The sequence below is a fragment of the Vicugna pacos genome, chromosome 28, assembly GCF_048564905.1.
Source record: "Vicugna pacos chromosome 28, VicPac4, whole genome shotgun sequence".
NCBI classification, from domain to species: domain Eukaryota; kingdom Metazoa; phylum Chordata; class Mammalia; order Artiodactyla; family Camelidae; genus Vicugna; species Vicugna pacos.
The window spans coordinates 13,484,467-13,499,696 of NC_133014.1; the positions used below are offsets into that span (position 1 = coordinate 13,484,467).

Here is a 15,230-nt window from a genome sequence, read left to right on the forward strand (position 1 = left end):
CATAGCTTATTACAGAAATAATGGCAGTGGTCAAAAACAAGGAAATTTTATTTTTCATACTGAAGACAGAGTTGGTAAAATGTGCTCAGTAGCTGTCAGTATCATATGTAAACATTTTTGGTTGAACAACAATGTGAAGATACTGAATGCCACTGAACTGTGTACTCAAAGATGGTTAAAATGATAAATTTTATGTTATATGTGTTTTCCCACAGTAAAAAATCAGTAAACAATTTTTGGCTAATTATTTAAAAGGCAGTTATGAAAGTGAAGAAATAATGACAATTCAGCTTTAGAACATACTTTAAATAACATTTTTCTCAATTAGAAAAGTACAATGGCTTATTATTGAAAATGTGGAAAACACAGAAAAGCATAAAGAAAAATTATCCATAATCTTGCTTTCTAGTGATACTTATAACCCTACTGCACCTGATGCCCTCGGACATCTTCTCTGTATATGTGCATGTAGTTTAAAAAATTAGCCCATAAAATGTATGTACTATTTGTTCTTTTTCAGTCTCATAAACATTTTCTCATATCACTCAAAAACCTCCGTGAGTCATGCTCTAAGTGTACAATACTTAGCGGTATGAACACACAGTAGTTAATAGTTTATTTACTTTTTGGACATGACTTTTGTTTTTTAGAACTCTGAATAGAATATCTGTATATGAATTTCCTCCACCATCATTTAACTTCTTTAAATGATACATTACCAAAGAAATAGTTTAAACCTGTGCATCACTATATTGACCTCTAACAGCACTGTATCATTTATACGCCCGTCTGTGTGTTTCTGGTTTAATTGGTAAAAAAATAGCTTTTCATCGTTTGCACTTCTTTGAGGATTATTAGAGTCAAACATTAAAAAGAAAAGTTTGTTGGCTGTCTGTATTATGTCTATAAATTATCTATAAATTTTGTACATTTTTGATTTTTTAATGTTTTTTATTGATTTATAAGATAATTCTATAAGGATAATTAACTTTTTTTCTAGTGGTAAAATACACATATCATAAAATTTGCTATCTTAACTCTTTTTTAAGTGTACAATTCAGTGGTATTAAATACATTAATAATGTTGTGCAACCGTCACAACCATCCGTCTCTGTAATTCTTTTCCTCTTGTAAGACTGAAACTCTGTACTCATTCAACAATAACCCCTCACTCTCTCCTCTCTCCAGCCCCAGGCAAGCACCACTCTACTTTCTGTCGCCAAGATTCTAACGGCTCTAAATACCTCATGTAAGTGGAATTGTACAGTATTTTTTTTTTTTTACGTGACTGGATTATTTCACTTAGTGCCCTGTCCTCAAAATGTATTCATGTTGTAGCCTGTTACAGAATTTCCTTCCTTTTAAAGGCTGAATAATATTCCACTGTATGTATACACTGTCCTTTGCTTATCCATTCATCTGTTGATGGACACTTGGGTTGCTTCCATGGTTTAGCTATTGTCAGCAGTGCTGCTGTGAACATGGGTGTGCAAATAACTGTGTGTGTGTCCCTACTTTCGATTCTTTTGCATATAAATCCAGAGTGGAATTGCTAGATCATACAGTAAGTCTATTTAAAATTTTTTTGAGGAATTACCATGCTGTTTTCCATAATGGCTGTACCATTTTACACTCCCATCAACAGGGCACAAGGGTTCCAGTTTCTCCACATCCTTACCAACACTTGTTGATCTCTGTTACTTTGATAGTAGCCGTCCTAGTGGGTGTGACGTGGTGTCTCACACACAGTAGACAGGATCTGCATTTCCCTAAAGGGTAGTGGTACTGAGCATCTCTTCATGTACTATTGGCCATTTATGTATCTTCTTTGGAAGAATGTATATTGAAGTCCTTTGCCCATTTTTGAACTGCTTTTGTTCTTTGGCTGTTGAGTTTTGGGAGTTCTCTTCATTCTGGACACCAATCTCTTATCAAGTATGTCATTTAGAATATTTTCTCCCATTTTGTGGGTTGTCCTTTTACTCTGTTGATAGTATCTTTTGCTGCACAAAATTTAAACATTTTCATGAAGTCCAGTTTGTCTGTTTTTTCTCTTGTTATTTCTGCCTTTGGTGTCATATCCAAGAAATCATTGCCAAATCTAGTGTCATGAAGCTTTTGTCCTATGTTTTCTTCTAAGAGTTTTATATTTTTAGGTCATATATTAAGGTCTTTGATCCATTTGGAGTTAATTTTTGTATGTGGGGTTAAGTAAGGGTCCAACTTCATTCTTTTGTATGTGGATACCCAGGCACCATTTGTGGACAAGACTGTCTTTTCCCATTGAATGGTCTTGGCACCCCTGTCAAAAATCATCTGACCATATATGTGAGGCTTTATTTCTGAACTCTCTGTTCTACTCTGCTGATCTGTATGTCTGTCTTCATGCAGTGCCAACACTGTTTTGATTACTATAGCTTTACTGATTTCTAAGTTTATCCCATTGTAGTCGGAGAAGGTAATTTGTATGTTACTCATCTTTTAAACTTTAATTGATGATTAATTTGGGGTCTGATATATGGTTTAACTTGGAAAATTCCCCATATGTGGATGGTTAACTTTGTCTTTTCCTGTTTTGTTGTTGTTTGTTTCAAAAATGTTTCACTTTGTCATTTGTTCTTAAAATTTTCTTATGACTTTTTTGATGTAGTCACACCTGTTGGCTCTTTCTTACGTGATTTATTTTTCAAATGCTTTTCATGCTTAGAAATTTCCATTCCAAGGTCAGTTAAATAGTCTCAATTTTTCTAGGTTTTTCTTTTATTCAGAAACATGGTATCTTCTCATGTATATTTGTTGAAACTTCTTAGAGGTTTTTCTTTATACCAGTCACAACACTCATCATCCACTTACTTGAGAAAAGAGTTCAGAACCTGGGATTTTAGATCTTGATTGTAAAAATTATATTTTACATCATAGACATTCTTTCAAACATGACTTTGGACATAGTCATTAGGTCCTAAACACATATGCAAAGCTTTTTTACTAAATGCCATGGTTAAATAGTTTGGTGTCCTTGCTCACTGCCTGTCATTTAATATTATGACTTTTCCATTTTAGTTCTTGACTTCTTAGTTGGATGAAAGTCTTGAAACACTTAGTGTGGCCAGCCTGGTAATACTGCCTATGGTAGTAACTGAGGTGGAGACTTGCAGTTGCCCCTTTAGGGCAGGCAAAGACTGCACTTCTTGCATCCTTGCAGACGGGTGGGCCATGTGACTGTTCTGGCCAATGAAATGTGTTCACAGAACTAGTGAGGTGACTACTGACGTATCAGGCTCAGACACACAATATAAACATGTATTTTACATTGAAAGGTCACGTACCTGGAAAACGAGATTGGCATTTTCATGCATTCCAAATATTTCCGGGTCATCTATCAAAGGCAGGTTTTCAATGTAGTCTTTAAACTCTTGCAGGCTGTCAGCCACGGGGGCAAAATAGATGCCTGTTAAGGAAAACACAGAAGGCAGTTCTGTCTTAGCTTTTGAGTCCCGCCAAGTTTGGTACTTCTCTGCCTGTTTAGACGGTGGCTATAATCAGCTGCCTCACATAGAAAAGGGGATGGTTTTCCCCAAGCCTCTCGCTTTCATTTCTGTGCCTACTTTCTTTCCTTGAGGCCTTTAGCATCTGATTAGTGTCCTAACCTTTCGGGGGTGTTTCCTCGAGCACATTTCGAGATTCGGAGAATCCAGGGATGTGCTGCTGAAAAGAGTTCCTGGTTAAGGGCCCCGAATTTATAGAACTTGGAAAACACATTTAGACGGAATACAGCCCATTTTAGAACAGAAATAATTCAAAATGGTTATTGCACAATTGGTATCTTTGTACTCTTAGAACCAAACCAGCTTTGAAGGTGGCGCAGGGCCTGGGCTGTGAGGACGCACAGGGCTCCTGGATGTACAGCTGTCAACAACTTCTTGGAAAAAGTCTTTCCCGTAATGTTGAAAAGTCACTCACCTGATTCAGAATATTTATAATTCTCTTGTAACGTTTCAGGAGAAAAAAATCTTTTCAGGACCGTGCGGAGGCATCTTTGATCCCACGTGTCCGTGACTCTGCCTCCATATGTAATTTCACCTGCGAAGGAGTTTGCATTTAAAAACGTATCATTGTTTGTTTTTAATTGACATGCATACCCACATTCTAATAGCTTTATTTATATACACATGTATTTGGTACTGACAGTGGAAGCAGCACGTTTGAGGTTCCTTCCACTGCACCCCCCACCCAAAGATAGTAAAAGTCAATTTTTAAAAAGCAGGAAAAAATCTAGTATGTGTGCTCTACCCTAATTATTTTGCTTTTCCCAAATAACTGAAACTGAAGCCACTGAGCTCTATTTCCATTTTTCTTCCTTCTTCCTGTTTTTTTTTTTTGCTTCAAAAATATTGGTTTTGTGTCTTATCCCATCACTGACTGTGTTCTAAAACACACGTCCTTGCCATGAAGCGCTGCGTCTTTTGCGGGCCAGAGAGCTAAATGGAAACAAAACACAACACGGCATTCAAACTCCATACGTACCCTATAAATGACTGATACTAAGCGAAGGAGGAAAGATAGCTCCACGGTGAAAGACACAGGTCGCCTCACAGAAAATACGTTATGGGGAATTAACATTTATTGATGTGTCCCATCTCTCTTTCCACAGAGAACTTGTGTTCCATTGTCACCCCAAAATCACAAGTAGGAACGATTGTCTTGCTGATCTTACTCCTTGGAAAAATTCTACACCCATTGCTACCACTCGTTCGTTCTTCACCTCTGTAGTGCGCGCAGAAGGATTCTGCCTGTGACACCGAGATGCTCCACTTCTGCACCCTTTAACTGTTCATCCATTCTCATCTCCATCTTTTCCACTATGTCAAGAAGATCTTCTCCCCTTCCTTGTCTTTCAAGCTGAGATGTTTGGTTGAGAGGAGGTTATTTGTGTTTGAAACCTCAATAATTGACTTCTTCCAAGATAGCAGTGTCCTGACCGGTGTCTGTCTTCCCTCCTGCTCCTTCTCAATTCCCATCGCATACACTTCTGTCTTGGCAGCTGTCACATCACAATATAATTTACCGTCTCCACCCCCTGAGCCTTTGGTAGGCAGGGACCATGTCATCTTGTATTTCCAGCATTTTTTTCTATTTATTTATTTATTTTTAAACATTTTTTTATTGAGTTATAGTCCAGCATTTATACAGTAAAACAAATCAATATTTTCTGCATTCATCCTTAAGTGATTGCCTCAAACCCCACCACTGGCCAGTGTTACTGCCTGGATAAGGCGTTGCCTTTTTACTCCCATTGTTTGCTTTTTAAACATTTTTAATGAGCTATAACTTAAAAATCATAAAAGTCACGTAAAATGTACATGTGTGATTAAATAGTTTTTAGTAAATTTACAAAGTTGTGTAACGGTCATCATGATCTAACTTTAGGACATTTCTATCATTTCTCTCCCACCCCCCAAAACCTTGTGCCTGTTTGCAGTCACTGCCCATTTCTGTCCCCAGCCACTTGCAGCCACTAAGCTACCTTCAGTCTGTACATTTGTCTTCTCTGGAAGTTTCATATAAACGAAATCATACAACATGTGGTATTCGTGTCTGGCTTCGTTTTCTTAGCATAACGTTTTTGAGGTTCATCCACACTGTCGAGTGTATCAGAGCTGTATTCCTTATGGTGGAACCGTATTACATCGTATGGGTGCACCTCATTTTATGTATCCATATACCAGTTGCTAGACATTCAGGTTGTTTCCACTTCTGGGCTATTATGAATAATACTGTTAAGAATATTTACATACAAGTTTTGGTATGGACATGTGTTTTCTTGTCCCCTGGTATATTCATGGGAGTGGAATGGAATTGCTGGGTCAGATGGTAAGTCTATTTATAACATTTTCCAAAGCAGAGGCATTTTTACATCAGCACAGATTCTGGAGGCTGGACTGCCTGGGTTTAAATCTTGGCTCCACCCTTGTAAACCGTGCGCTTCGGTTTCCTCGTGTAAAATCAGGGACATAACAGTCCTCCCCTGACAGGGCTGCTGTGAGGGTCAAACCTGTTAATTCACGGGACGTGCTTAAAACAGCACTCGGCACGTGGCAAGAGCTAAGGGTTTGCTGCTATTATTTGGGAGAACATCTACCCCATTTCCTATAGGCAAATAGTCTCATGATATTCTTATCATGGTCTCGTATTCTCAAAGGGAATCTCAGAAGTCCTCGCCACCATCACCACCTTGGTGACCATCAGGACACCACCCTGGAACAAGCCAGGTGGGTGCAAGCCGACGGCCGTGTGGTGCGCGGCCGGATGCCCGGCCCTGTGGGCGTACTGACCGGTGATGTAAGTCAGCGCGTCCCAGGGGATCTTTCCTTCGTGACAGTACAGGTTGAGGTTCAGTAAAGCACATTCTCTGTCGCTGTCGTTAAACTCATAGCAGATATTCCAACCAAGAGGGCCAAACTTCTTTCTCTCCTAGAATAGAAAATGAAAATGGTCTTACAATTTGATAAAAATTAATTCTGTGTAAAGTATTGGAAACTGAAAGGCTTCTGTTCAGGTTGGGCCCCCCCATCCTGCAAGATCGGCTAAAATCCTTGCAGTTCAACCTGAGCCAGGCGTTCAGCAAACAGGGCGGGCGCCGCTTCCGCCGGCACTGGCCCCTCTCCAGTTTCCCAAAAGGGAGTCTGATATTACTGGACGTGTGACAGGGTGACAGACCTGTTGAAAGAACCACTGTTCTTTACAGTAAAATAATCAACACTCCTGAAACCTGACCGCAGGCAGGGGAGGGAGTGGGACCACCGGTTTCAGAAGCAGAGTCTGAAGGGGAAGCCGCTTTTGTGAGCCCAGCACCGCTGAGGAGGTCAGGGCTGTGCTCTCGAATCTGCCCTTCTGCACTCATCCGGCGGTGGTGCCCCTCAGGTCAGGGCAGAGCCGGCGGGCAGAGCTGGGAGACCCCGAGGCAAGGGGCGGACAGAGATCAGGGACTGACTGAGACAACTTGGGTTCAGACAGAACAGGGCCCTCAGCGTTTCACAAGGCCATCTGTAAGTTTTCATTTAATTCTTACTTTTTATTGACTGATTTTTAAAAACATAATACGCTTCTTCTTAATTCTGTTAAAAAGCAAATGGAGTGTACCTGAATGATTGCATGAAAGAAACAAATGCCGAATATTATTTGTCTCCATTTTCTTCCAAGGATATTTTCTTCGAAAAATGAAGGTGTCATTTCAGTAAATGCTCGTCTGATATTTGCGCGTAAACCTTTCGGAGGCTCGTTGGTTACCTGGGTTTAGACACACACGTGGCAGAGAGGGTGGCTGTGCAGGCTTGCGAGGCCTCGCCTGCGCTCTGCTGGATGGCACGGGGCAGGCGGGGAGGAGGCAGCCCGGGTCCTGGTGGGCACTCATACGCAGAGGCTCCCCATACACTGGAAACTTCCAGCAGCCATACTACTTGCAGGCCTGTCTGTCTCTCAGATGCTGGAACATTCTCTTAACTGTGGATGGGGTTCTGTCTCATCCCTCTGCACGCTTGACGTTCTCTTGCAGAGGGCAAGGGGGATGCGTGCTAAACGGCCAGCAGCACTGGGGCCCGCGGGGGTGGGTAGGGGAATGGGGGATCGGCTCCCTCTCGCTCTCGGGTGAAGGGACGCTGCCTCCCACCTCCCCACCTCGGCCGCCCGGGCTGACTCAGGCCTGCACAGGCCCGGGCTCCCGGGACCCACTCGGTGAGTGCCCCGAGGCTGGTCACTTCCCACAGTTCCCACCAGGTGTGTACGGTACCTTGACAGAGTTTTGAAGAACTGTGACAGGGAACGCATTGCTAGGCATGGAACTTAAAAAGAGTCGAAAGGTGTCCTTGATAACAACATCTGTTTCAAACAAAGACAAAAAAGGAAAATGCTCAATTCTTAGTAACACTTTTCTGTAAGAAATAATTATTACAGGATGGTGAAAAAATAGGCTGTAAGTTCTGTTCAAAGACTGCTTGTCTGTTTTAAGTGTTTTGTGTTGTGGAATGTTCTAAAACGGAGATGGGGGAGTCTTTACAGAAGCTCTCCACGCAGGCGAGCTTGGCAGGCTCGGTGCGTTTGAGGAGAGAGATCAGGAGCGTGTTAACTTTCTCGTTAGGGACGTTAAGGACCGTCCCCCGGGACTGTGAAACGTCTCACTGCAAAAGGAGGACAGTTAGTGTGTTTATGCTCACCGAGTGGCGTTAGTTGTTTTGTTTGTCTTGTTTTTTTAGCCACTCAGTTTAAGGCAAATTGCATGAAAATGCCAGAGAGAAAAGGGACTCCCTTGTGCAGGGAAGTTGCTGAGGGAACTCAGGGGACAGGGACACGGAGAGACTGCATGCGTGGCATCAAGAAGTTAAGTCAGGTCGCTTCCTTCTAAGCTGTGGACTGAAAACCCAGGAAGGAACAAGCTCCACCCTGGGTTCAGGAGAGCAGAGCAAAGGTGGAGGAACCACTGTTCCCGCCGCAGGAAGGCACAGGCCTCACCCGAAGGGGCCTTTCTCCGCACCACGCTCTCCTCCACTCCTCAGCTTGCTCCCTTCCTCGGCCCTGAGCACCAGCTGCTCCTCCTCCCTGGTGCGCCCTCCGCTTAGCCTCCCTCACTTTCTTCATTTCTGGATCAAACGTCACCTTCTCAAAGAGGTCTACCCAGACCACGCCGCTTAAAACCGCCGTCCACCCTTCCTCCTCAGCCCCGTTCCATCCCAGCTTTTCTGATCCTCCATACCCTCCTTCTAACTTTTGCCAAAGCCACCGATCACATTCTGTCATATTGTATACATCATTTATTTGTTCTGTGGCTTGTCTGTCTCTCCTCACTAGCATGTCAGCTCTACAAGGGCACGTGTCTGTGGTTGTTTTGTTCACCAACACACACGCCCTAAGCATCTGGAACAGTGCACGGTGTCCAGTAGGTTCTCAAATATTTAGTCAATGAATGACTGAAGCTTAAAGCTGAATTTATGCTTCTTGGCTTGGTCATCTGAATTCACGTTAAATAGCCAAAATTAAAGTTAATTCTAGTGCAGTTCTACAGTGACACTAAAGTGGCTTGTATGGTAAAAAAAACAATTGGGCACAGAAGTCAGACATCATCTAAGTCTTAGGGCTAATGATTTCATTAACCAAAAAAAAAAAAAAAACCCAAAAAACCCAAAGAGTGAAAAAGACCAGGTTTAGAGAAGCATTTTTAAAAACACTTTTCCCCTTATAATCACAGAAGCATCAAGAATCTTGTTTCGTAGACATCACAGAAGTTTAGAGCTGGAATGGAATCTTAGCAATCACCTTAGTGTGGAACTTCTACCAAGGACACTCTGTAGTCATTTTATTGCTGGGGAACTGAGGCCCAGGGAAGCGGCGTGATGTGGACAAGTCAGGAAGTGGTGGGGGCTGAACCTGACTCAGGTCTTAGAATTTCAAGTCCAGAAGTTTTATTTTTCCTTCTTTTCTCTTTTTTTCTTTTGTTCATTTTCTCTCTTCAGCTTATTACCTGACTGTGTTTTATTTTTTTTCTGGTTCAAGTTAAACATTAGAACTCAAAGGGTTAAGTCAATAAACGATGGTGACAAGGGCCAGAGAGGATTTTCCTACCCACTTAAGCACCTGAAGCCCAGCCACTGCGGCTGGCTCCCACAGCCCGCGCAGCCTCCCTGCAGAGCCAGCCTACGCGCTTGCCAAGGTCCCCCGTGAAGCTGAAGGATGCGTGCGCACGCGGGGGGCCCACACAGCACCACTGCTGCGAACAGCTTCTTGGCTGCCGTCCTGGCGTCTTTTTCCTTAATCACAATCCTAATCATCAGGGAACCCTGCGCAGTGGTAAAGACCTGCTTGTTATTTTTTCTTGAATTATTGGAATGGAAATAAGCCAGAGGCCCAGCAGGAAGAGGGCCGTCTCTTAACTGCACTGCAGAGAGTGGAAAGCATAGAGATTCTGGATGGGAGACGCCAATGACTCCTTATCCCTGATGGAAGCAGCCGGCAGCAGGCAGGGCCCGGGGGCACCAGGGAGTGAGGGGCCTTGGCGGGAAGGCCGCTAAGCCCCGCTTGTGGCTTGGTAAACGGTGCAGGCTGGCCCCTCTGTACAGGAGCAGCTCCTCACCTTGCTGGGCGGCAATGAGGAAAGTCATTTGCAAGACCTTGTGTGTCACCTTCCCAGGACGCCTTCTGTGGGCAGGGCACAAAGGAAGACCCCAGAGAAAGGGCCCTGGCTGTCGCAGGCTGCTGGTTCTCCTCCATGGCCTCCTGGGAGAGTGGTCAATATACAGTCCCTAAGGCTTCAATTATTTTTACACTAAACCTATAAAAATGAGTCGATTCCAACGCCACTTCCTCTCTCTTTGCTCCACTCTGCTTTCTACAGCGGGAAAGACAGTGGTGATATCATAGTTAGTGATGGCAACCATGGCTAATGCCGGGCACATCCGTGGGGGGTGTGTGGCTCTGGGGCACGTGTGAAGGTTAATTGTCATGTGGGTGACAGAGGCTTAAAAAGTGGTAAAACACTAAGAGAACTGGTGCTAATTTAAACTCTTTCCCTTAACTTCTCTCACTTTGTAGTGAAAGATTTAACTTCCTTTTGTTTTGTCCTTAGTCCATTTTTTATTGCTTTTTTATCATGCCTAGATGAAAGTCATTTTGAATTCAAATAGCCTCCCATAGAAGGAAGCATGAAACAGCAGGGATCCAGTGGCTCACACCCTCAATTTGGAGCCTGAAGATCTTTATTTGAGTCTGGGTTCTGTAACTTAACTAAACCCCTCTAGAGCTCAAATTTCTCCTTTTTAATAAATAGGGAAATATAGTTCCTACAATAAAGAATTATTATAAGGGTTGGATTCAACAAGAAAGGCCACATAAAAATGGTATTCTTATATAGATGCTGTATGCTCCACATACTTGGATCTGTGAAGGTTTTAATGAGCTCTTCCATCGCCAACATCCAAGAGACAGCAAGATGGCAGTTTTGAAGAAATACCCAGTTTCCTGATTTCATTGCATCTTTGATCATTTTTTCAGCAATGGGTCCTTGCCCTTGCCCCAGTGAGATCGACTGCACCCTGAATTGAACAACCACAACAACAACAAAATGGTGTTTCTATTATTTTTAAGCAACATAACTATTAAGAAATGTAAATATAGTAGACTCTTGCCTAGAACACGCACACATTTCAAATCCTCATTCTGATAGACGTGCAAGTAGTTTTCTTATTTTCTTGTTTAAAAAAATTTTTTTTACTATAACACATAGATAGAAAAGTGCAAAAAACAAATACACAGTTCTGTGAATTATCGCAAATGAACATCTGTGGTTGAGAAGAGAAACTGCCGACACTCCAGAGGCATCTCCCTGTGCCCCTTTCTGCTTCAGTCAGTTTCCCCTTCCTCCTTCCCAAAGGCACCCATTGTCTTGACTTCCAACACTATAGACTGGTTTTTAAAACCTTTTGAAAACACTGAAGTCTAACATATATACAAAAGAACACAGATCATTAGTGTATGGCTTGATGAGTTCTCCCAGAGTGAATGGACATGTGGACCACCACCCAGGACAAAAAAGATGAAAAAGAAAACATTACTGGCAGCTTCCCAGTCCGTATCCTTCCTTATTCTCAAAGGCAGCAACTATTTTGAATCCTAACACCATAGATTAATTTTTGCTTGTTTTTGAATTTATAGCTGTGAAATCATACATATATGTGAATCAAATATATATATATATATTTGTATTTGGTGTATTTCAGTTAAGTCAGTGTTACTTTTACAGGTTGATTCATATTATTGTGTGTCATTGTCATTCGTTCATTTTCACTGCTGTAAAATACTCTACTGTGTGCTTACACCACAGTTCACTCATCCCATCTGCCCTTGATGGACATTGGACTGTTTCTGGTCTTAGCTATTACAGACAGTGCTGCAAGAGGCATTCTCGTAGCTGTCCTTTTGGTATAGGTGGGTGTTCCATTTGGTTGTGTAGATTCCTGGGGGTGGAACTGCTGTTTGACAGAGTATGTTTAACTTCTTTTTTTTACAATATCAAAGTGTTTTTCAAAGAGATGCCACCATTCCACACTTGCACTTGTTTTTTCATACCCTTGCAAACACCTGGTAGGAGATACAGTGAGATACAGTGGTATCTCACTGAGGTTTTAAATTGTTTCCCCTTTTCATAGGTTTATGTACTGGTCATTTGTCTACTTATTTAACAAGTTTCTCGCTCCCACTTGCAGTATGAATGTTTCTGTCGCTCCCTCTCTCTGCCTCCTTTTTGCTGATTTGATGAGTAAGAAGCGACATCTTCTTAGGGTTTTAATTTGTCGTCCCCTAATTATTAGTGGGTTGGGCAGCTTTTCATGTGCTTATCGGGCATTTAGATTTCCTTTTCTGAGAATTTCTTGTTCACATTTCTGGGTCTTTGTTCCTATTGGATTATTTTCTTTTTCTTATTAATTCACAGGTGCTCTTAAAAGTTCTGCTTACTAATTCTTTGTTAGGACTTCAGACCCAGAGGTAGATATATAGGACCATTTGATGGTTAATTTTATGTGTCAACGTGACTGGGTCACATGGTGCCCAGACATTATTCTGAGTGAGTCTGTGAGGGTGTTTCTGGGTGAGATTAGTATTTGCATCTGTAGACTGAGTAAAGCAGACTGTCCTCCTTACTGTGGAGGGGCCTCATCCGATCAGGTGAAGACCTGAACAGAACAAAAAGGCTGAGTACGAGGGAACTCCTGCCTGAGTGAGCTGGGACATTTGGTCTTTTCTGGCCTTTGGATTCAGATGAAAACACTGGCTTTGCTTGGGTCTTGAGCCCGCTGGCTTTCAGATTGGAACTTGGACCATCATTACTCTTGGTTTTCAGGCCTTTGGGCTTGGACCGGAACTACACATCAGCTCTTCCGGGTTTCTGTCTTGCTGACTGCAAGATTTTGGGACTTATCAGCCTCCATAATCATGTAGGCCAATTTCTTATTTTACATACATAATATATACACACATAAATAGGATAAAATATATGTAGGGTATTGTATACACATTGCATATATCTCTATCTATACATCCATCCATCCATCCATCTGTATTATCTATCTGTCTGTCTGTCTATCTATCATTGGTCCTGTTTCTCTGGAGAAGCCTGACTAATATATATTATGAACGTCAAAGAACAGATGGCCTCCATTATTTCGTAATCCCCAGTCCAGGGAACAGGCCAGACCAGCCACTCCACGCAAGGGCCCGTCAGAGCTGGGGATTACCTCCTAGATACGAGACCCCTCCTCCTCCCTGTCACCCGGTGGCCTCATGCACCTTCTCACCCATCAGGACACCACCTTGGGGAGGGTTAGGGAAAGAAGAGAAGTCAGGAAGACTCAGCTTTCATGAGAATGAAGCCAAGTCAGCTTACCCTAGAGACACTTAAACCAGAAGAAAATATAATAATGTAAATTCACAAATTTAAACTTCCTCCTCCCCCTGTTAGCCAGCAGAGCAGAGGCTCAGGAGAAAGATGACATTTAATAATACAACATAAAGAGCTGTGGAATTTTTTGCACATTTGCGCTGAGGAGTAAACGACAGTCCTTTAACAGTTACATTAAAATAATGTCTTAAGTAACAAATGTTTTAATCACTATTCTATCAGATTATTAACTTTAACATTTTAAACAGTCTCCCCTTTGCTCAAATGAAGTTTACATCTGCTTTTATGATTTTTAACACCATTTTAACAACCCGCAGAGCTAACTAAATAGTATCTTAAATTAAGATTAAAGTATCTTAATCTATTTTGGAAGGGATTCCTGAGTTAGGAATTCACACTCCACAGAGGGTAGGAAAAAAAGGGAAATTTTAACAAGGAGATGTTCATGTGAATTGTTAAAACTGCACAGTGTGAGCTTACCGTCCTGAATACCCGCTGTCCCGGGCAAACCTCTGAAATGCGCCCATGGGGTCCGAGCCTGTGCTCAGGATAAACACCAGGGGAGTGCTGTACGACATGTCCTGGTACAGAGTGGGCAGGTCCACGGGTGGAGTCTCTATAAAGCATTTCCCAAGATTTTCTATTACAAAGTCTGTAAGAGCGAAAACCACCTGAAAGGTGAAAGGAAAAACATTTAAAAAAAATTGCATGTGGATCCCCTGTACTTGTATCCTGTCTCTCCCCTTCAGCGTCCCCGAGGGCAGTGCACTGGCCTCCTGCATGCGTTCCCTCTTGATTAGATCTGCCTTAGAAGGAGTGCTAGAAGAAAGTCTTCAAGCTGAAACGAATGGATGCTAATTAGTAACATGAAAACATACAGAAATATAAAATATACGGGTTAAAGGTAAGCATATAGTCAAAATCAGAATGACACAGAACTACGGTTTTGTGCTAATCACTTAGTTCTAGTAAAAGGTTAAATGATAAAAGTATTAAAAACAGCTATAGCTAAAATAATTTGTTAATGGGTGCACTATATAAAAAATAAGCTATGACATCAAAAATACAGTGTGTGCGGAGAGACAGGGTAAAAGTTCCTGTGTACAAAGTTAAGTTATCAGCTTAAAATAGACTGTTATATCTACAAAATGTCTCATATAGGCCTCATGTAACCATAAAGCAAAAACTTAACAGTAGATTCACAAAAGGTAAAGGTAATAAATCAAAACATACACTATGGAAGATCATCAACTCAAAAAGGAAGACAGCAAGAGAGGAAGAAAGGAGCAAGGGAACTGTAAAACCACCAGGAAACAGCTAGTAAGGCGGCACTGGTAAGTCCTTACCTAACAGTAATTACTCTAAATGGAAATGGATTAAATTCTCCAATCAAAAGGCATAGAGTGGTTCACTGGATAAAACAAGAAACAAGGCCTATGGTATGGTGCTCACAAGAGACTTAGTTCAGCTTCAAGGACACATACAGGCTCGAAGTAAAGGAATGGAAAAAGATATTTCATACAAATGGAAACAAAAAGAGAGCAGAGGTAGCTATCCATGTATCAGACAAAGTAGATTTTAAGCAAAAAATTCTAACAAGGGACAAAGAAGGTCATTATATAATAACAAAGGGGTCAATTCATCAGGAGGATGTAACAGTTATAAATATATATGATCAGAGCACCTAAATTCCGAAGTGCACATAGAACATCCTGAAGGACAGATCACAAGTTAGGTCACAAAACAGGTCTTAGCAAATATAAGAAGAATGAAGTCATACCAAGTATGT

The 15,230-nt window shown here is 41.8% G+C and overlaps 1 protein-coding gene and 1 long non-coding RNA gene across 6 annotated transcripts in view; one reads left to right on the forward strand and one right to left on the reverse strand.

The window, feature by feature from the left end:
* LOC107033477 (uncharacterized) overlaps nt 1-15,230 on the forward strand; it is a 93,307-nt gene that overhangs the window by 67,430 nt on the left and 10,647 nt on the right. The window contains exon 7 of one of the 2 annotated variants that reach the window (XR_012065218.1): nt 1,189-1,249. The exons of the other annotated variant lie outside the window; for it this stretch is intronic. This is a non-coding gene — a long non-coding RNA (uncharacterized lncRNA). The remainder of the gene's footprint in view (nt 1-1,188; nt 1,250-15,230) is intronic. 2 annotated transcript variants of the gene reach the window in all.
* Nucleotides 1-15,230, reverse strand: part of DNAH6 (dynein axonemal heavy chain 6) — a 149,713-nt gene that overhangs the window by 13,709 nt on the left and 120,774 nt on the right. For 3 of the 4 annotated variants that reach the window (XM_072951557.1, XM_072951556.1, XM_072951558.1), the window contains 7 exons: nt 13,922-14,112; nt 10,918-11,078; nt 7,787-7,875; nt 7,141-7,287; nt 6,333-6,471; nt 3,961-4,080; nt 3,327-3,448 (listed from right to left, as the gene is read on the reverse strand). In XM_072951557.1, coding sequence (XP_072807658.1) covers nt 3,327-3,448; nt 3,961-4,080; nt 6,333-6,471; nt 7,141-7,287; nt 7,787-7,875; nt 10,918-11,078; nt 13,922-14,112 — 969 coding nt within the window. The other variant, XM_072951559.1, reaches the window with a different exon arrangement.